Here is a 23075-nt window from a genome sequence, read left to right on the forward strand (position 1 = left end):
AAAAAGAACCTCCAGGGAACGTTCTCTGATGGTTCTCTAAAAAGAACCTCCAGGGAACGTTCTCTGATGGTTCTCTTAAGGTTCTCTGTATGTCTTTTTAATAACAGTTTTTTTTAAAACCTTCAGAGAACCATCACAGAACGTTCCCTGGAGGTTCTCTGATTGTTCTTTTTTTTTAACCTTTTTTGTAACCTAAGGTTACCTGTTTACTGGGTTATTACCCTTGTGCTCATGTTATGACTTATCAATATGGCTGCATGAAAAAGGCCACAATACTCATTGTAGGCCCTATAATTTTCTCCTGTTATACCTCTGCACCTCTTTATTCTCCCAAATACATAACACGCTTACGTACCACAACCCCACAGGTGTTACTGAAATCATGAATGATCCTGGATACCATTTAAGTTAAGTGTTTCAGTGCTGCCTAATGCCCATACTGGCTCCTCTCAGCCCTCTTCATGTCCTCTCCAGGACATCACACAGCAGCTTTAGGTAGCACAACACAGATGTTAACAATAACAGTAATGATGATAATGGACAATTCATTTCTACAGAATAATGCTAGTACTGGTGCAAATTAGCTACTCATAGGACTGCCTGCAATTATAGGACTGCTTCCAGTAGGCTACAAGTAGGCTACAAGTTTGACTGCTGCTTTCACATTCAGCGCTCAAGAGTGAAAACAGATTTCCGGGGACACACCAAACAGCAGCCACCACACTTTTACATTTATTATTATTGGCTTACTTTTTTTTTTTGACACAAATTTGTGGTTACTTATTAATATATTGTGCTACACTGTGACTCATTTTTTCCCCTCTATAGGCTACTGTTTTATTTCATTGTAGGTTATTAAATAAAGTTAATCTTATTGTATTTTTTTATCCTACTTATTTGTTTCTTTTATATCTCCTCTTGTGGTCTTTTATGTCTTATATAAAGCACTTTAAATACTTGGTGGTATACAAATGAACTTGCATCGGCTTATTATTAGTGTTTAGTGATTATTACTAAATAGCTACAAGTGCCATCAGCATGGCCGGGGCCTTGAAGGCAGGACTTCCTGCACAGACAGCCAGCTGCCTGCAGAATAATACGGCGCCTCTCCCTCTATCCATCCGTCCATCCATCAGTTGTATGTATCGTTAGCTCAGCAGCTAGCAGCTCAGCAGGCCCAGCGGCCGGCCGGTGCGTCCACAGCTTCCAGCCATGGCGTTGGTTACTCTGCAGCGGTCCCCGACCCCGAGCGCCGCATCCACCGCCAGCACAGCTACCACCACCGCGGGGGAGGTCAGTTTGGTCCTTGGTGAACAAAAATGATGCTCCTGTGTGGTGCAGTGTTGGTGGAGAAAGGCCCGCTGATTGAAGCTAAATTAGCACCGTTAGTTAACACGTTATGCTAGCTATGTTTTTTGCTAACGGTAGCATAATCAGATATTGCTGGCCACCATATATCAATATGGCTGGTAGATTTCTAATTTTTAAATGCAATTAAATTATAAAAAAAAAAATACATGCTCACAGCTGTTAAATGCGGCTTTAATTTTAAAGAGCTAACGTTTGCTGAGTTTGACAAGAGCCTTATGAATGAAATAAGCTGTAGCTTAGCTGGTTATGTGACTGGCTGACATTGATAATAACGTGTTTTTCTTCAATATTAATATAGCTATATCACACAGTCTGTCTGGCCCACCATCAGTAACGTTACAGCAACAACAGGCACTCATGGCGCTGCTGCAGTCCACACACTGCTAAATTTACTTTAATTTACTCAAATTAAATCTGAGATGTTGATGTTTCAGAATGGTGGCTTGATTTAGCTATATTCTCTTTAGCAGACAACACATTAGAGGCAGTCAGTCAATTACACAGAACATTTCTATGTCAATTTCAACTGTGCTGTCCTGTGGTACCTCCAGGCAGTATAGGGAAGTATGAGATTTCCAGTCTGGTAAAAACAGCCATGGGATAAAGAGCTTTTCTTTACTTCTCTTTCGCACTATATAGTCTGGATTGAACTATAGTTCTCCAGGCACTCACAGCATGGGGGAAATTAAGTTGCCTCAAAACTGTAATCATTCAAAGATAACTTTCTTTGCTACTTTTAAGTACAAGTATTGTCTTCTCCTCGCTGCCAGACGAGGGCGCCAACCACCAGCTATAAACAGGAAAGCCTTATTGTGCGCTGAATGACCAAATCATAGGAAACAGACATGACATATGAGTTTATTTACAACCATCAATGTTTCAGCTAGAGATGACGACTTTATTTTTCACAGCATGTTCAAAACCGTGCAACATGTTAAATGTTGCAAATAGATTGCTCCTTATGAAGGAGTTAGTTTTGTTGCTTTAACTTGGTTTCGTCCCTGTACCTCTGTGTCTTGCTGGAGCGGTTGGTGTAGTTCAGCAACATGGTGAGGTGTGACAGAAAAAGCTGGCAGGAAGCTGCTGCAGCAATGATGTCATCTACTCATGAGGGGTGTGTGCGGTGGTGGAGTACTACTGTAGGAGAGGGAGGTAAACAGATTTAATAGATGCTGGCATGAGGCGGTTAATGCGTGAGATTATTTCACCTAATACACAATAATGGAAAGTTAGTCATGCAGTGTTACATGCTCCCCTAGCAGAATGATTTTCTGACAGCGAATGGTGCTCATTTTTCTGCATGCCATAGCATTTCTCTTTTTTCCTGCTGAGTATACTTGACTTGCTGCAGCTGTACATCTGTGGCTGTAGACTTCCCCTGACAGTGGATAGTGTCAGTTTACGGTTCCTAAATGACAGTGTGCAGGCTGGTCAGCTGAACTTGTCAAAATATTTACACAGCCTTGCTCATCATCAGCCCCCATTATACCCCTGCCATGTAATTGCTTGTCATGTTATATGTTGTCCGTACTGTGCTTTCCTCTATGCAGCCATATTAGGTTTAGTATGCTCATTTCTTATGTTGAAGAGCATTCAAGTCGTGTCCGCTCCCGCTGCGTCTTCCACGCTTCTCCAGGTGGCGTGGATGCTATTAAATGCATATATAATACACACCTGCATTTGCAGTGACTTCACTGGTATTTGCTCGCAGCACAGAATTTGACAGAAGTCGGAGAACAGAAGACAGGATTGACTTTGATTGGATGGAGCGTACTGCCAGACGTAGTTTTTTCGGCTTCCTTTGATGCTGAAGTCAAACTATTTTCTTCTGTGCCTACAATCGCTGTGTGATAAAACATTATTAAGCCCATTTTCACTACGAAGAGCAGTTCACTTCTCTGAGGGTGGGAAATAGATAGAACACGTGAGGTTTTATATTGCTGTTATAACACAATAATACAGCTTTATCAGATGATTTAATGACAAGAGTGTTAGTATCTGCCATAAAAAATATACCAACATTGAGATTAAGCATCTCTCTCATTTTTTGACTTGAATGAACACTGTATGTATAGCATCTCAATTGTTGGTTATCTTGTCAATTTTATTTACCAAAGCTTACGATTGGTAAAATGTAGACAAGCCCATAGCTTTTGTTTAGGTGGCATGCTTGAAATGTTTGTTAATAATGCCAAAATGACTTCGATCTGATCATCGTTTCTCTTATCTGTATTGCAGGATTTTGGGAGTGAAGATGAACGGCGAATAAATCAGAGGTAAGTTTACTCTAAGTTAGGTTTGGCCCTTCTGTTGCATGGTACTTGGCAAAGCAGGTCAAATTTTATACGCAGGTGTTGTTGACTGATTTACTGCATCTGTTTTTGAGTCATTTGGTGAAATCTGGAGTGGCGGCAGGCAGACTAGCTGGCATCAACAAATAAGGACAACTAAGCGTTGTGTAATTAAACACCTGTCTATCTGTCTTGTTGGCAGAGTCATCCATTCCTAACAGCCATGTTATTCGCAGTCGTCTCACAAGTAATATGTTAACACGTGTCTGTATTTTTTATTAGCACTCAGATTGATGAACTTGTTCTTGAATTGAGCATTATCAGTTGAGTCACTTGGCTTTTCTACAGGTTTTTTATTTAGAGTGCTTTTACTGATTTGGATTGACAGAAGGTTGATTATGATTTTGGTACTTGATTGTTTTAGTCATTTACTGAGTCAAAACAACAAATATTTGCTGATTATAGCTTCGAAAGTGAACATTTACAGTTTCTCAACTCCGTGTCTTTCAATCAAATTAATACATTTAATTCTTTGTCTCCCAACAAAAGATGAAAGGCTGCACTGTGCCGTGGCCCGTGTATTGAGACTGGTGACAGGAATTTTGGTGAAAAGAAATGATAAAGCAGCACCAGAGTGTTCACACAATAAACCATTTCACCATGCAAGATCTGGCAAGACATATTATTTCACTGGTAAAGACATATTGTGAATCAAATAACTCACAATATTTTCTTACTCCTTTACCAGCTGTGTTAAAGTATGTAACTTACCATGACTATCCAGTCAGTGCACAACAGCCTTTTGATGTTGCAATCAATGCATTTCAATATTTATTTTTTTATATGTTCCCAATAGTGAGACAAGATCAAGAATACATTTAAATAAAAATGATTTTAAGAAACCATTTGGCTCAAGTAACTTGTGTTTTGTGCATTTGATGATGGAAATAGTCGCAGCCCTTAGTATGTAGGGTTTTGTCAGCTTTCTGTCAAAAGCTGTAGCAGAGTCTCTGGGACCGTTTCAATGTTACGATCTTTTCCAAATAGAAAGAACTGGCATTTCAGCTTTGTACTTTTATTATGTAACTTCATGTATTAACAGCAGTTTAAATGTACGTTTTGGGCAATAATACGATGCTCACCGAGCTAAACGTTTTTGTAATTTTCTGCAGCCTTTAATGTTTATTTCTGGATGTTATCTTCCGATAACCTTCCATAATGTATAGTATTAGATGAACCCACTGAAATGCAATGACTGTGGAAGAACTATTGTATGGAAAAACACCCACAAGTGCTGCTTGTATTTTGCATCTTTTATATACGTGACTGTTATTACTGATGTTCTGTTCTTAAATATTCAGCTTTGGAAACATTTTTGCATTTCTAAAATCGAGCTGAACTGTTCTGCATGAATTTTATAGTAAGCATCTTATTTTAACCCCAACTACAGTAAAGTTGTTGACTAGAGAGACTTCATTTCAGATCAGATCAATACCAGAACTTTTGTATTAGCCTGCATGTCTTTTGGTCCTTTATACTGTATAATATCGACTTGTCAAGATGTTGACAATGATGACAAAATAGGTCTTTATGTGTCAGTCATATTGACAGAATCTTGTGTTCTGAAGTGAATGTGCAGTCTTGATAATGTTTTTGTGTCTTTTGTGATTTGTCACATCTTTATTACTGAAAACTTAACTTGGATAATCTGTGAACTGGAGGAATTTTTGAAGAAGCAGAACATTTATCACCCTAAGATAAGCAAATGCGTCATTCTAAGGGTTCAGTTTCTTTTCAGTTATGCAACAGCCTTTGCAATGTCCCTAAGCAATGCATGTGTGTGAGAAAGATCTTTGCATGATGCGAGTCCTGTCTTGCCTCAAGATTGCTTGAGGGGCTGGTAAGCCATGTTATGCAATTAAATTGCCAGTAGATTCCTGTTTTATAATATTATGGCATAGTAAGTTGTTCTTTATTTGACAGACTTATTTCTCTTAAGATCAGGGTGTACTAATCTAGATAGATAGCTACATCTGTTGATGGACAGCCATACGACTGCCAAGTGGGAATATGTGCGCCTGCTGTTCCGACTGACCTTGATAATGATGTGAAGCCCAAGGGGTTGATCGAGGCCAACGTAAACATCGTGCAGGTATCGGTGGCACTGAACCAAGGAATGATTTCATATCACCACCGTGTACACAGCAGAGTTGGGCAACAAGCACAATTGGACGAAAATTTGTGTTTATGTGTGTGTGTGTGTGTGTGTGTGTGTTTATATTTATGTATGTGTATATAGGGTGCAGTGTTTTGAGGAGGAGGAATACAGCACGGAGGGTGACACGAAGGATCTGCAGATTATTAGCTTCACAGAAATGTGAAAGTCCATTAAAACTCACCGCAACACTTTCTCAATCAAATAGCACACTTATCTAGACGTGTGGAGATTTAAATGCCATAACGTGTCATGTGTCAGGATTTGAATGTAGAATATGTGTGGATATGAGAAACATAGGCTCAACAAACTGCAGCAGAAGCACCAGCTCTGGGTCTTTAGGTTAATGTTTCCTCAGTGACATGATGACATCATTTCTTTCCTCCTCAGGCCCTCCGTGTCTCCACTGACATCTGAGGTGGGGTTTTTCCTCCCTTTCTATCTGTCAGTGGTATAAGTGAGAGAATGGCAGAATTATGCAACTGCTAGCCCCAAGAGGAGGCTTTTTACCCTCACTGTGCTGGTGTGTGCAAAACACTCTGAGATCACGAAAAAAACAGAATGGTTCCTCTGTGTAATCCAGCGCACCTTTCTCTCATACCGATACGTGATTCAGAGCAGCGGCTTAAAGTACATCTGGTCGTGTTTGGTGCCATCCAGGTCCATCTGGCTCCTGCTGCAGCAGTAACAAACTATACCTAATTCTGTGACATGCCATCATTCCTGTCTGCTGCTTCTAAAGCTTGACCTCATATGCAGAGGAAGTTCCTTTCTACATGCACCTGATACACTGAGCCATCCAAGTTTCCACCTGGAACATGACTGAACCCACGTCAGCTTGAAGTCTGTTAGTGACCAGGTGTTACAGACGTTGTCCTGTTGTCGAGAAGAATAGCAGAGCTATCTTGTTATCTGTGTCGCAGAGCTTTTGTTAACGTCTGTCAGCAAATCCTCCCAGATTAACAGAGTCATGCCACCTCATTGTGTGTGTGTAGGGGGGGTTGAATGCTTAGTGAGAGAGGGAAAGTGAGAAAGAAAGTTATAGCCTATATAAGCTTTCTACCCACAAACAGAGATTAAACTTTCAACAATTACCTGTATGTCAATGCTGCCATTGCATGATTATATTTCATTTCAGTTCTGTATTTCCTTCTCCTCCATGCATCTAAAAAGAGTGTTCACTGTTATTGCAGATGCATTAGCCCTAAAAAGGTATTTCCTGCTTCACCTACCGTTATTCTCTTTAATAATCACACAAAACATTGTGGTTTGTCTGTGGTGCATCTGAGTGACTGTGACTGACAGCCAGCGCTGGCCACTTGAGAGAGAGAGAGACAAGATAATCCTTCCCTTATAAGCCTGGGTATAATGAGATTTGGGAGTTTTGGGAGATAGCCAGTTCTCACTGCCCTTTCCACCAATGCTTGGCCCATGTGTTAAGCTCCCTGGAGGCACTAGCTTGGATTTTGTTGAACCTTAAGATGGCATGCACATGGAGACATCCCCTTAGAGAAAGTTTTGGCCAAAAATCCTCCTCCTGCTTTTTTGTCTTCCTCCAATTGAGCAAGTGGTCTTACTTTCCCCGGAAGACAGAGAGAGAAAAAAACAGCACTCTCAGTGGGTTTTGGAGAGCTGGTTTTTGTTGGATAGCAACACAAGATGCTGGAAGTGGACATGTTTTGCATTAGCTAAAGAGGAAACCTGTTGGTCACTTTGTACTGTGTCAGACCTGATGGATGAGAGAAGAAAAGAATCAAAGAGTTCTTGCTAAAGGAACGGGAAATAAATCCATCCCTTGAATTCTACTGGATTCATTGTTCTCTGTAACCTTCTGGCTATTGCTCATTTGTTTGTTGAAAAGCGAAAGACTCTGTGTCTCTTTTGGCAAGTGTACAAGTGCTTATCATGAATGAAGGAGTTAAATTTAATATTGCTCTTCTTTCTTACGGATGTGAATGCTTAATCATACTCTAAAAGAGCAACAAAGACAAAACAGACTGAAGGCACAGTTGTGTGTAGCCGAGGTGGCGGGTGGAGACTGCAGTACGTCCCTCCAGGCAGGAGTCTGACCCGCACTCAAACACACAGAGACACTCCGATGAGGGAGGAGGAGGGAACAGAGGGAGTGGCATCTGTACAGACGCCACTTCTTCACTGAGCAGCACAGATGAGTGCAGCCTGTCAGTCAGTCTGTCACTCAAGTGCGATGGGACAAGACCTGAAACCGTCATTCTTCTTCTTTTGCACTTTGCTCCTTCACTTTGTCTGGAGCTAGATGAAGAGGAGATAGCTCCCGGCGGAGAGGCCTGGGTTTCAAACTAGTCAACAGGATGCATCTGGTTGTAGAACCCATTCAGGAGGCTGTGCTGAAGATGCTACCTTATTTTGTGGAGAACGCTGTTTTGACCCAGAGTGAGATAAACCGCATGTAAGTTAAGTTTATCTTCTGGAGTTTTGATTGAGTGAGATTTGAGCTCAAACACTAAACAAAACAAAACAAAACACTAAAATAAAGCTTTGGACTTCCTGCTCAGGGGTTATGATTTTGAACAGATTGGAAACAATATTACTATAATTTATATATATATATATATATATATATATATATATATATATATATATAATCTATTAGTTCAGGGTAAGAGCTTGGATGTTGAATGGGACATTTTGCAACAGATACTATCGTGTTATTTCAGGCCAGCAGACTGACTCAATCACTGAACATGCCCAGCTGATTTTGAAATAGTGGACCTCAGTCAAAATAAGTTTGCAGTGGTAGCTGAAACTCAGTGGTGCACAAATCACTGTATTAGTGATACTTCTACGACTGTTCGTCCATATAACTGTCCATCTTTGTATTTCTGTCTGTAAAGACAGAATAGGTACTGTAGGTTGTACTCGTGTGGAATCATTGAGGCTATCTGACAAGATTTTCTGTCATAGTCTTTGTTTGCTTTGATACCAGATGTACAGTATTTTTAGTCCTAGTGTTTGCGGAGAAGCTGATAGCAGGGCAAGAGACAGTGGAGCTGCGTCTGTTTAATGAGGACGTCTGAGTACAGCCTGTAAAGCAGTGGGCCAGCTCTTGATCTATACTTAAAGACAAGTTTCAGAGTACAACTTTTCTGTGGGAAGTTATCAGGTATCACAGGCCAACCTGATGACCTAAAGTCGTGTTACTACTAGTTGAAATATGAAAAATGAGGAGCAGGGATTTGTACACAGTAGCCCTCTTATTGCCCTTGCCACTTCTGCCTCATATTATCCATCTTTCCCTGACAGTGGACCCTCCTGACAGCCACATAAATCTCAAACAGAGAACAGAGACTGAAACAGAAATCCACCACAGGGAGACAAAAGCTCTTGTTAAGAAGTGTCCGCCCCCGTGCTTTGTCACTTTTTTCCTGTGGTGCTGGAGGCGGAGGGAATTTATTGTGAGGTGCACAAAACGAAGTCCATTGTTCCCACAAAATCATCTGTTTGGCCCCGGCCTGCTCTTCTGTATGTGGGTTTTGAAAGTCTGATCAGAGAGAGCTGAGCGAGGGAACAGTTTCAGAGCTGGATATAAAAATGTGTTGGTGAAACTGTAAGGAGTTTAATTGATGCCTGTTTTTAACCAAAGGCATTTGGTCAATGGTTAATGTGTGTTTGGAGGTGTAGGGGATCTATCCATACAAAAAGTTTATATTTATTTCAAGGATATACAGTTCACCAATGTAGTAGGTTATGCTGTTTAAAGGTCCCATGACATGGTGCTCTTTGGATGCTTTTATATAGGCCTCAGTGGTCCCCTAATACTATATCTGAAGTCTCTTTCCCGAAATTAGGCCTTGGTGCAGAATTACAGCCACTAGAGCCAGTCCCACAATGAGCTTTCCTTAGTATGTGCCATTTCTGTGTCTGTAGCTATTGAGGAAGAGGGGGGCGGCAAGGTGGAGGGCGGGGGTGTGGCCTTGACCAACTGCCACTTTGCTCGTTTGAAAGCCCTGGGGTGTTTCTCAATCTCAAGAATGCAAAGTACGGACTTGTGTTCTTGGGGAGAACTTTCTTGCTGGCTATTCTTGGAAGAATGAACTCGCAAGTTCACAAGCACAGAAAACGCTGTCACGATAACAAATTTTGCTGGACGATAAATTGTCCCAGAAATTATTGCGATAAACGATAATATTGTAGTTGAGAGACGAATTTGCATCTAATGATAATGGCATAATAATGCAGGTACACTTTTTCAAAGATCAATACACTTTTATTTCTAAAGAATATTTAACACTGGAACTGGAAGACATTTTAAATATCCACAATATGTCTTTGATCTCCTTCAGTATGTCGTCTTTCACGCTGATGTACAGTTGTGGAATTGCCGTTTGTGACACAAGCAAAGTTTTCTCCCAGGCAATTCATAGCCTACTGGCTGTCAAAAGTTTGCTGCATTCCTCGAGTGTTTGTGCGATAGACTACAGACTCTGTACTACATTTTACAATTATTTAACACTAAATATTACATTTAAATAATATATAATTAATACATTTAATCTATCTATATGGCTATCTGCCACATGGCGAGAAAATGTTTGTACCAACATAGTTCTGTTTTTCAGTCTTCATTTTGGCGAAGGTGTGGCTTCTGCTCCTCTGCAGGTCGGAGCTTTGTGGGGGCGGGCCGACACACACACACACACACACACACACACACACACACACACACACACACACACACACACACACACACACACACACACACACACACACACACACACACACACACACACACACCTCTGACATACTTTCCACACTCCGTGTCCGCGGACAGCTGTAGGCTTGTACCGTTAATGTTCTGTGCATTGTCGGACACATGCAGCCACTTTCCTGAAACCGCTTGTATGTCCGATCCTGTCCCCGCCTCCACCTGCAGGTTATCAGCTGTGTGGTTCGGAATGAAAGGGAGAAACCGGGACGCCGAGTAACACGGTTGATATCGCTCATATACTTTTTAGTTTTTTGTCGGCGCCTTAACTGCAAAGTGCTGCGGGAAACCCTGCCCCAACACTCAACTAGCGTTTTCTGTCTCTCTCTCTCTCTCTCCGCCAGGAGTCCCGCCCCCACAAAGACCATGCGACTGACAAGAGGGTTCACTCCCGTACTTAAGGAACCGAGAGTGGTCCTCTAGTCTCTTTGGTAGAGAGAGACGAGAAAAACAAACAAGCATGCAAATGGAAATTATCGAAGCCGGAAAAATTATCGAGCTATTTTTTTTATCGTGCGATTAATTGATTTATTGACTATCGTTACAGGCCTAGTTGTGATATTTAAACAAATCTATGTACTGGAAATCGAACCATCATTGAATGCCGAAATGAATGTTGGGATACAGGTGCTGCGAAGTTCATACAAGTTACCAACCAATGCATCCTCGGTAAAATGGGCGTGTCAACAACATTTCCGGGAATCTTAACTGTTCTTGGTGAAATGCAAACTTGTGTATTGGGACAATACTTTGGCAACACAAGATGACGTTTCACAGGGACACAAGAACACAAGTCAACAGAAGAACACAGATTGAGAAACGCCCATGATGTCTCTCTCTTTCTCATGGGTGGGACAAATTCTCTGGGCGGGCAAAGCAGAGAAAGGGGAGGTAATCTTGCTCCTTATGACCTCATAAGGAGCAAGATTCCAGATCAGCCCATCTGATCTTTCATTTTCTCAAAGGCAGAGCAGGATACCCAGGGCTCGGTTTACACCTATCGCCATTTCTAGCCACTGGGGGACCATAGGCAGGCTGGGGGAACTCATATTAATGTTAAAAAAACCTCATAAAGTGAAATTTTCATGCCATGGGACCTTTACATACGTTGAATGTATAATGTCTGTATTTATTGAGAGGTCTATTTATCTTTATCCTGTTTGGAGTTTGTTTTGTTCCTTCCGCTCTTCATTTCTGTATTTGCCTAATGATGTCTTTGTTTGCCAGACTGCACACACTGAATACATGGTGCGTGTGCTCCACCCTGCTGCCAGGTAGATTTATTAATGTGCTCATGTTGTTCTTCAGTGAAATGGAATGATTGAATTAAGCCCAGAGGAAACACCTCAATTCTTTTTTTATTGCAGTTCCCTACTTATGTCATCTGTTGACAGCTCCAAAGCCTAACCTGAAAAACCTGAGGTTTTACAGGCAGGTGTGAACTGGTAATTGCAGCTTTTCTGCAATTGTGAAAGTTAATTATCACAAACAACTGAAGTTAGGTCAATTCTTTAGGTCTGTGTTGCTTTACACCTAGCCAGCAGCGACCTGACAAGTCAAATCTGAGTGCAGCCCGTACAGCAGAAAAAAGACAGATAAGCATTTAGGATCAAAGCTTGATTCATGGCTGCTGCAGACCTGAGGTCTGCCTCTGTAACGTGGCAGCTGGGCTTTTCCACTCAGCTGTTGAGGTAATTCCCTGGCAGCAGGCAGCCATGATTTATGCTCATCTCAGTAGCTGTGTCTACTGAACTAAATGGTCCTGTTAAAACTGAATATTTAATTTGTCTTGTGTCCCATTTCTCAGCCTCGCTGTTCAACGAACAAGCTGGAACGATTGTGCTGAGCTGTTGCTCTGCGCCGTGATGTCTGATGGAAAGTGTGTATGTTTCAATGCTTGTAACTCCTCTCTCTCATTTGTTTTGCAGCCTGAGTGAGAGCTTCTTCATGGTGAAGGGTGCTGCTCTCTTTCTGCAGCAGGGGAGCAGTCAACAGAGCCAGAAAGCACATCCTCACCACAAACATGCAGGTGAGAAAAACAAAAAGCACCCCGTTATCCCCGTCGCTCACCCTAACTGTAGTTTTGATCTCATCAAGCTCCTCCGGAGACTTCTTGTCCAGGTTACGTAGTGCGTTTGTGTGACGAGTTCATGTGCTGCACTCCCTAACACTACAGCAGCTGTTTGTAGCTGAGGTAAGGAGTATGGAGGCTGCTTCGTTGATAAGTATGTTCCAGACATATAGCTTAGGCAGATTAGTGTTTAAATCCGGCGCATTGTGGCACTGTGAGCAAAACTTCTGTTGACGATTAGAGGAGGTCCTTTTTGTTTGAATTACCTTGCGTGTGTAACTTAAAGTACCTATATAAAAAAATTAATAGATGTGTAGTGTATTTTTATGTATTGATTGAAGGCTAGAGTCAGTTGGACTGAACGATGAACTGTCTTTAATCAAAGGCTGTCACTATTGAAAGACACAGTTATTGCTTTAAAGACACAAGGCTGACCTGACAGTCCACTGGCATGATGGGAAATCAGCACCAGCCAACAGCCAGAATGCTGCCAAGTCATTTGGCGTGTCATGGCTGTGGTTTGAAGCTTTATCACTTTACCAGCCACTTTGTCCGGTAACCCACATTTTAGCTGGTTCTCAAAAACACTTGGCTGGGGGGAATAGTTGTAACATTAGCCAGCAACTGTGGCTGTCAGAAGAAAAAAAAAAGGATAGTGTAAGGTGACTTTTGCAAAGTGCTTGATAAAGGTAGTCCTGCTCTGTGAACTGGTATCCTACTATCAACATGATTCAGATCTCTTCTGGTCCCATTAGCCAGTTTTATGAAAATAAACATCATACTGTGGACCATTTTAATACCAAAACATATCTGTGAAGCCAAACTTATCTGACCAGAGCTGTGACATTTATATTTTATGTTATAAAAAGCAGACATCTGTACGTATCTGAATGTCAGTCTTCTTTTACATGCAAGTGAGCTGTTTCACTGTAATGGAATCAGTAAATGCAGACTAAACTGTTATAGGGCATACGTAGATGTAGCTTAGCTCTAAGCTCTAAGTCAAGGCTATCAGGTGAACTGGATTGAACCTCTGACATAAACATGGACACATGACACATCATTGTCTGCAGATATATTTAGGTTTCTGTGTATTGCTCCTAAACCTTGCAGATGTTATTATTCAGAACAGATCTCTATAAAGGCTACAAACTCACTTGACCTTTTACCGTTGGATCCACTTGGATCCATCAAAACCATCAACAATACACTTTGTTTTTTTCCCCCCGATTTTTCTGCTAGCAGCTATGGATAAATGAACTTGCAGGAAATGATTCATATAGATTTGACTCTTTACATGCCGTCCTTATTGACAGTACCGCAGCACTGTAGTTGCTTTATGAGTGGCAACACCTTGACCATTATGATGCAAAATCTTTGAATGTTTTTTATATTTAATCTTTAGAAACACATTTTCTACATTATCAGTTTCCTTGTAACGGTTTTTACATGCATGCGCCCCAATTAAAGAATTCTTTTAATCAGTTTGCCAAACCACTCAGTCTTATTGTCAAGGTTATCTGCTTTGAACATAAAGTTCTTTAAAGTTTTTTCTAAACCATAACCCTCATCCTCAGGCTATACATTTTTGCATTTTGAAAAAACGTTCAGTATTAAGAAGTACTGGTGCATATTTTGGAACACCACAGCAACAAAACCCATCACCTGTGTAGCAGCATTTCCATCTCAATAAAGTTTAAATTATAATCTGTCCATGTGTCTCGAACATAATTAAATGTTTTTTTGGAACGTTTGATAAAATTTTTAAATAATAATTAAATTTAGGAGTGGTTGATGGCCATGGAACTTTAGAAGGATTTATATGCAGTATTAGTCTGCATATAAATAAAATGTACTTTTTCAAACCTTTATCCAGAAAACAAAAGCAGATGCATTTTGCTAAGACAGTGACCCAAACGTGAGACAAAATGATCAATGACATGTTGTAGAGAAGTAGTGTCACTTTAAACATGTTTGAACTGTGATTTTACTGAAGAGACGTGCACTACACTGTGATATCAGATACAAAGACTACATGACCAAGCAGAGAGTTGGCACTTTCTGTGTTATGCCAGTAGCTGTTATTAAAACTTGTCAGGATGACGTGATCTGTGTACCTGTTTTGAAATATTTCAACATAGTTGGCTCTCCATCAGCTGCAACTTTGCATTGCTGTTGATCCACCTCCACACCCTGTTTTATTATTCAGCTTGACTGACATGTATTGCACAGGGAGCACTGAGGGATGTAAAGTGAACATGAATTGTGGGTAATAAATTTGCTCATGCGAAGTTCAGAATTTACTGTCAATTCATTTCTTATCAATGAACGCAACGTCAGCTGATATAAAAACTTTTGACATGTTATTGTCTCCAGACAGAAGGCTTTATTGTAAAATACTAGGGAGCAGTGTAACACGTACCTTCACTAGACTACAGCAATGGCTTTAATTATATGAGCTCATTGTGTCCCCAGCATGCATTATGTGTTCATTAATACCAGTGTTGTCAAAGTGAAACAGGCTTTATCATCTTTGGTAATGCATGACAAGGCAGATTTATAATCAATGACATTAAACAGTCTCTGCTCATCATGGATCATTTTTCGTTGCGATCTTCTTCAACAGGTGACTTACCTCAACACTTGCAGGTGATGATAAACATTCTTCGCTCGGAGGACAGAATCAAACTGGTGAGAGACAACACCAGTACATGTACATCAAAACACACACACACACACACACACAGGCAAGTGACTAACAACCTGGCACAGCAAACCCTCCAGAATGCGTTTTATTAGGCACTTAAGACCCTTATTTGTTCACTGTAATTATTAACTCATGAGAGCAGGTTTGAACACACTCAGGAGAACATTACCAAATGTTTCCATAATGTGTGTTTGAGTTAGTGCTATATAATTTTATGTTTACCAGCTCTGCGTTCTCTTACATCCTGGGAACTCTGTTTCCCTATTACATCTAACATTTGTATTCTAGTTTTCTTTGGACATGCAGGAGGGTCAGTGCATTGAACCCTGTTGCTTCCTCAGGGCATTTGCTGTTGTGTACAATCAGAGTTTTAAACTCTTTTGTGAACGGGGCATGAAAAGCACAAACCTGCCACACTAGATTTCTTCATGGGTCAACCCACATGTTTAAAGTGTGGTAGTCTGATATTGTCTTGTATGTAATGTACTTCAAATAAAACAATGTATGGCAAAAGTAATTCAATTTCAGACAAGCTGTTCCTTAAATTCCACAGTAATTGAATGTATTTTGCTCGGCAGCTCTCAGGTACTACTACAAAAACAGGAAACATGATTTCTTACTCTTAGCCAAAACGTTCTGGCTTTGAATTTGAAGTAAATTGTCTGTGCCCTGTCCAGGCGGTGCGGCTGGAGAGTGCATGGTCAGATCGTGTGCGGTACATGGTGGTGGTGTACACCAGTGGGCGACAAGACACGGAGGAGAACATCCTACTGGGAATCGACTTTACCAGCAAAGACTGGTAAGAGTAAACCCTTTTTGTGTGTGGGGTTTTATGATCACTGTTTGCCAGACAGACAGTCATCTGTTAAAAGCTACCAGAGCTACATTTATAAATTGGTATTTTCATTTGCTTTGAGAAAATATTAGCTTGTGTCCAGTAAGTCACACATGATTTATTACCTGCAGGGCTGCTCAAGGCTGAATACTGAACCTAAAAACAACAAACATTTAAAATGTAATTCTGCCATTTCTTGTTTGCCTGACAATTGTTTAGATATTTATTGAGTAATCCTAGAATATAGCAAATGCAGCAACATAGGTTTTTAATGTAGAAAATCACATTTATGTTATCGACTTCACATATGCGTCACTTCATTTTCTTTTTGCCTGGTATTTATTTTTTCTCTCTCCTCTGTCAGCAAAAGCTGTTCGATCGGCATGACGCTACCTCTGTGGAGTGACACAAAGATCCACCTGGATGGAGATGGGTGAGTTCTCTCTGTCAGTGTGTGACCCCTGCTGTACGGCTGCAGCCTTTAACCCAGTGATATTTCCCTTTTTACCCAACACTGCTGCTACACCTGACATTTGGGATGATACACAGGTAGCTACACTGTGCTCAGGGGAATGACCATCTGTTTTGTTTTCTCCTCAGGGGCTTCACTGTGAACACAGCAAGTCGGACTCATGTCTTCAAACCCGTGTCGGTGCAGGCTATGTGGTGAGTAATAAACAACCTCTGGAGCCACAGTGGCTGTCTAAAGAAATTCTGCTTCATGACACACCACAAATCTCCTGATAAACACGTGTCACTATACTGCAGTAAGAGGTTGAGGCAATGCTGATTCATTCTGCCACCTGCTGACATAACGATGCATGTGCAGAGAACTGCACAGACCATTTAACTGATTGTTAGCACTGTTAGTAATATGATAGTTTTTGCTAAAATACCTCACAAATCAGACTACAACTATAACCTTTTATTCTTACAAACAAACACAATCTAGGTCAGCCCTGCAGGTGCTGCACAAGGCATGCGAGGTGTCACGCAGGCATAACTACTTCCCTGGAGGCATGGCTCTCACCTGGATGGGCTACTATGAGAGCTGCATTGCTTCAGAGCAGAGCTGTATCAACGAGTGGAACACCATGAAGGACTTGGAGACCACACGGCTGGACTCACCCACCATGTTTGTCGACAAGTCAGTAAACACAAACTTAGATCGGATTCTTTATGTAAAGACTGAAACGAATCACACCTGCACCTGTTGTTGATGTAGCTTGACATTTCAGGAACAACTGGAATTGAACAACTGGAGTGCTGAGATTTTAATGAGACTTAATCTTTGGTAGGCCTTCAGAGAGAGAGAGGACAGGATGCCTTATTAAAGCCAAACTCAGAAGCATCATGACGTGCCGGGACCTCGAGAACGTCACCAGCAAACAAGTAAATATACAGTAGTAGTAGTAGTAGTAGTGGTAGTGGTAGTAGTAGTAGTAGTGGTAGTGTATACACACACACACGCTGAAATAAACCTCTGCTTTGCATTTATTTCTTGTGGTTTAATTTTAGTGGCTGCATTTACATTTCACTCTCTAAAGATGGAGACAACTCAGTTCACTTAATTGTTTTCAAACTTTGGAGTTGACTTTTATGGAATTTACTATGTGGATGTCCCCTAGACTTTATAATAGTTTCTAATTACAGGAATCTTATTTACAATATTTTATATTATACATTATTATATGTATACATATATATATGTATACTATTACCTGTCAATGTCGTTTGATACTACCCACCCAAATTCTGGCACTGTTGTGTTTCTTCCTTGATATTTCATCTTTTGACAGTTACATAACATTTGTATAGTTTTCAGGGAAATCATTTTAAAGTAAACTTCCAAAAAAACAACAACTTCACCAATAAATCATCATGTACTTTATAATTCTCTTGTCAGATCCGTACAGAGTTGGAACAACACATGAACTGTAACCTGAAGGAGTACAAAGAGTTCATCGACAATGAGATGCTGCTGATCCTGGGTCAGATGGACAAACCCACACTCATCTTTGATCACGTCTACCTGGTGGGACAACTCATACCGTCTCTTACATTCACCAAAATATCTGTTCTTTCCTGTGAATAACTGAGAAAGAAAAAAAGATTCCATTCCCTTTCCATCCCACAGGAAGACTGCTTCCATGTGAAATTATTGTTAATGGAGAAATAACCATCTTACAAAGATTTGAAAATATACTCAATCTAAACAGTACTTCCCTTCATTTTTTTGTAGGGTTCTGAATGGAATGCATCTAATTTGGAGGAGCTGCAAGAGTCAGGGTGATTTATTTTATATTATGAAGGAGCTAAGATAACATCACCAAAAAACATATTTTCTTAGTGATTTGAGCAAGAAAGAATGTTGTTGATGACTTAACACTATCTTTCCTCCCCAGGGTGGGCTACATCCTCAACGTTACCAGGGAGATAGACAACTTCTTTCCAGGCACATTTTGTTATCACAACATACGCGTCTATGATGAAGACGCCACCGACCTGCTGGCTCACTGGAATGAGACGTACAACTTCATTGTTAAAGCAAAGTGAGTCCTGAGTGGAACAGAAAACATGTTGCTCATGTATGTATCAGTTTATAAAGACGCATAAAGTCTTTTGTAATATCCTGTAACTTTATTTATTCAAATGTATTATCAAGCTAATATCTTGTGGGCATGTTTTAACTGTTTTTATTGAGCATGAAACTTTGTTTTTGACCTTGGAAGCAGTAGTTTGACAAAAAAACTTAACTCAAGGTCTACTTACAAACTTTTTTTTGTTAGTGCTGTCAACAACAGCCCCCCCAGTCTCCATGTGTTGTAATCGTTACCATGCGGCCGAAGCTCCTTACTTGATAACAACTGAGTTATCTTACAGTAATGACAACTGAACGAGCTAAATCCACTGAGGAAGATCATGAGATGTGGTTGGAATCTCTAGAAAAAGCGTGGAGTGAAGATTTATTTTTGTCAAACTTCGTTTTTATGATTATTTAAAAGATTCTCGCTCCATAGAAAGAACGGCTCCAAGTGTCTTGTTCACTGCAAGATGGGTGTGAGTCGGTCTGCCTCCACCGTCATCGCTTATGCCATGAAAGAGTTCGGCTGGTCCCTAGAGAAGGCTTACAACTTTGTCAAGCAAAAGAGGAGCATCACACGACCCAACGCTGGCTTCATGAGGCAGCTGGCCGAATACGAGGGCATCTTGGATGCTAGGTACAGCCCCTACAGTGTGTGTGTGTGTGTGTGTGTGTGTGTGTGTGTGTGTGTGTGTGTGTGTGTGTGTGTGTGTGTGTGTGTGTGTGTGTGTGTGTGTGTGTGTGTGTGTGTGTGTGTGTGTGTGTGTGTGCGTGCGAGCGTGTGCCCAGTCTTCTCTCAGTGGACCTGTTTTTTGACTTTTGTATTCTGTATTTGTATATGTATCTAGTAAACAGCGTCACAACAAGCTCTGGCATCCAGACGCAGACTGTGAGATGGCAGAGGGGCAGCAGGGGATGTCTCAGTGTTGTGGAGGGGAGGAGGGAGGCCACCTGACTCCAGAGCCAGGGATGTCTCCCTGCTGTGAGGAGGCGCTGTCTGATAAGGGGGCTGCATGTCCCTCCCCACGCAGGACTGTTGCACTGGATATTGACCCTGCCTACAACAATTACTATTTCCGCCGGCTCTCAGACTCAGCGCTGGACAGCGAACCATCAACACCTGTGCGCGGCCCTCCCCTTCTCGGGATGGAAAAAGTCTTTATAGAAATCGAGGATGTGGAGCGGGACGCTCTGCTGGATGATGAGGCCTTTGATGGGCGTGAAGGCCTGCCACTCCCCAGTTTTGGGCCTACAGCAGAGGGGACCGCTGCCCAGACATGCTCTCAGCGCCCTGAGCCCCTGGAGGAGCTGCGTCTGAGGCTGGAGTTCAGCACAGTGGAGGAGGAGGATGAGGAGGAGGTGCGAAAGGAGGAGGCAGAGATGGAGGTGCTCATGCAACCAGATGATGGAGGGGGTGGGGATAGTGGCGGAGGGGAGGAAACGCAAGATGTGGAGGTAGAAGGGGATACAGAGGGTAATGGGATGGACCTGGCAACCCTAAATGAAAACTCCAACAATAACAACCATTTGAGCACTCCACGTATCCTCAATGTAAGTTTGAGTTGTATGATTAACCTACGTTTTAGAATGAAATGCTGAATGCTTGAAAAAATTACCAAAACCCTCCGACATTTTTTCTTTCCTGTCTTTATTTAGGAAAAAGCTTCCTCCCTCCCTCCTCCAGTTGATGCTTCTGCATTGTCCTGGAGGGATTCTAAGTCCAAGCTGAAAGAAGACTCTCCACCCCTGGTTTCTAAGCTTTGCCTTAAGCCCAGTTCTCCTGAAGTCCCAAGTGCTTCATTCCCACTGTCCAATACCTCTTCTGAAGGCCTCACGTCTTCAGTGGGACTGCTGCGCCCCTGTGGCCCTCTGTGTGACTGTGCCAACTGTGCTGCCTCCCCAGCCACAGCTCTACTCAACAGAGAGAAGCAGCCAGGAAACGCACCGTACTTACTGGAGCCGAAGGACGATGGTGACTTATTGAAAGTAAAGAATGAGAGTCAGAAAAGTCAATCTGAAGCTGCCTCAGAGAATCTCCCTGAGCTGATGAAAATGGATTCGGAGGAAGAGAACCTAGCCGTGGCTTGCTACATTGGCCAACAACAGGAGACCCTGTTGCAGCTGCAGAGGTCTGGGCTGGTCCGCCGACGTGCAGAGAGACTAGAGAGACTTTCAGGTTTATCCCAGGAGAGCTTACCTTTGCACACATGCCAAAGGTCCAAAAACAGCCCTTTTCACACTGAGGAGGAAGAGGAGTTCTCCGGCTTCCCTAAATCTTCTACACCATGCCAAGTGCGGTTAGAGCCACTGGTGGTGCCACTGAGCAATGAAGCCTTGTTGGGGGTGGTGGGGTCTGGGTTGCTCACACCCACCTCCTCGCCTCATGGCTCCACCCTGACACGCAGCTCCAGCAGTGACAGTCTGCGCAGCGTGAGGGGGAAACCTGGCCTTGTGCGTCAGAGGGCACAGGAGATCGAGACCCGCATGCGTCTGGCAGGCCTAACAGTGTCCTCGAGGCTGAAGCGGTCCAACTCGCTGGCCAAGTTGGGCAGCCTCAACTTTTCCTCAGAGGACCTGTGTTCAGCCTGCTCCTCAGATGCAGGAACACTACTGCTCCTCTCGCTGTCCCCAGAGCCAGAGCCCGGCCTGGAGTGGGACTCCCCCACCACCTCTGCTCTGCCCCGGCCCTGCAAGGACCTGCACACTCCAGAGAGAGCACTACCAGGTGAGCCCAGAAGCTGACATATCAAGTGGAGGTTACATACACTCCAACCATCCCCTCATCTGTCACCCTGTGGGGCTGGAGAATTGAGTCAAAGGAAACTAATGAAAACAAAAAAAAAACAATGCCAACTGTTGTTATAAGGAGTGTTACACTCTCCTTTGCCACATTGTTTCTCGATCTGCTGTTCACAGTGATGAAAGTCATATTGCTGTATCTGACAAGTATGTAAAGCCATCAGTGCACCTCTAACTTGGTTTGACTCATGGACAAACAAGTGCCTTACGTACGAGACCAGAGGCACAGAGCTGTGTGTTGGACTGCTGGATGAGACGGTACAGGGCGCTCTATAACCTTTAACTTCACAGCTGTTAGTACCTGATATGTACCAAATTATGGTATCCATTGGCACTTACATTATTTTTACCTGTCTGGTACAAAGTGGTAGCCTACGTTGATGAACTTCCCTCAATGGAGCAAAGTGTTAATAAATGTAGAGTTGTTTACCGCACAGTTTATGTTTTAGATGCTAGAGGGTTGTAAAAAAATTAATGGTTACCTCATGTTGCATTCACGGAGCTCTTTCTCAGACAAACACCGGGCTAGAGTTTAAATCAGTTAATTTGCTGATGTCGAATTAAAGTGAGGAAATCAGTTTTGAGGTGTATGTTAATGCATTAATGCGTGACTATATGCGAGTCGTCTGTGAGTGAGTGAATGGGATCAAAGTGAAGAGAGAAGGTTGTGACTTTGTTTTGCCAGAGGCATGCTCACTGTTTTCAACAAACAGAACAGAAACATTTCTGAGTTTGTTGTTCCTTTGCACTGTTTTTTTTATTGAGTGAATTACTGGTACACAAGCAAGCTATCTTCCAAAATAACATCAGAGTAATGTTATTGACCTCATCATTCCCTACAATGTTCTTGGGAGAGCAGAGTGAGGAGTCACGCTGCATGGCTTGAAATCCTAATACAAACGCCTAGTGTGACAGGAACTGAGGATTTACGGCAGCCAAATCGTATGAGAGACTCAAATAATCGGAACATTTTTGACAAGATATGAACACAAAACATGACACATTTTAAATCCAAAACCTTCTTTACCTTAAATCAGCTCATCCTTGAGGGTTGCCAACATTTTCAACTCATTTGTTCTTTTTGCAATGTGAGAGACCAAAGTTGTTTGGCTGTCTCGACAATTTGGAAACACCATTGAAGCTGTATAAAATATGTGAACCATAATTGTCAATCAGCCATGTGCATATTTAAATGCTGTCACATCTTTTTGCACCTTTTGGAAGAACATAAAGAGACTCAGTGAAGTCATCGGGTTCATAGCTGTTAAGCTTTTATGCTCAAATCATCAGTGAGTTTGTAAGCTTTTGTCACACTGACTCGATCACGATAGGTTACGTCACAGTTTTGTAACCATTTTCTTTTTATATTTATGTATGCAGTAACTTTTGTACTGTACATTGCTGTAGTTTGAATGCATATTGCACTTTTTATGTTGCTCATAATAATGTACTGTATGT

The 23075-nt window shown here is 41.9% G+C and overlaps 1 protein-coding gene across 6 annotated transcripts; it reads left to right on the forward strand.

Annotated features, from left to right (window-relative positions):
* The first annotated feature begins 1118 nt into the window (after window positions 1–1118).
* Window positions 1119–21704, forward strand: ssh1a (slingshot protein phosphatase 1a). Of its 6 annotated transcripts, none has more exons than XM_039803653.1 (15): window positions 1119–1293; window positions 3610–3647; window positions 12550–12650; window positions 15319–15383; window positions 16077–16198; window positions 16599–16667; window positions 16835–16900; window positions 17187–17381; window positions 17533–17626; window positions 18141–18269; window positions 18477–18523; window positions 18640–18786; window positions 19240–19455; window positions 19667–20369; window positions 20475–21704. In XM_039803653.1, exons 1-15 carry the CDS (start codon window positions 1213–1215, stop codon window positions 21558–21560), a joined length of 3159 nt encoding a protein of 1052 aa, XP_039659587.1. In that variant the 5' UTR covers window positions 1119–1212; the 3' UTR covers window positions 21561–21704. The 6 variants fall into 6 exon arrangements, with proteins under 6 accessions (XP_039659587.1, XP_039659588.1, XP_039659589.1 ...); XM_039803654.1 differs by having other exon boundaries at window positions 1121–1293; window positions 19255–19455; XM_039803655.1 differs by lacking the exons at window positions 1119–1293; window positions 3610–3647 and adding an exon at window positions 7259–8305.
* The last annotated feature ends 1371 nt before the right edge of the window (window positions 21705–23075 follow it).

The sequence above is a fragment of the Perca fluviatilis genome, chromosome 6 (assembly GCF_010015445.1).
Source record: "Perca fluviatilis chromosome 6, GENO_Pfluv_1.0, whole genome shotgun sequence".
NCBI lineage: Eukaryota > Metazoa > Chordata > Actinopteri > Perciformes > Percidae > Perca > Perca fluviatilis.

Coding starts and splice junctions, on each gene's coding strand:
- ssh1a (XM_039803650.1), top strand. CDS start 11,741: ATGTCTGTATTTATTGAGAGGTCTATTTATCTTTATCCTGTTTGGAGT. Junction 12,651..15,318: donor TCCTCACCACAAACATGCAG/GTGAGAAAAACA, acceptor CTTCTTCAACAG/GTGACTTACCTCAACACTTG. Junction 16,199..16,598: donor GACTTTACCAGCAAAGACTG/GTAAGAGTAAAC, acceptor CTCCTCTGTCAG/CAAAAGCTGTTCGATCGGCA.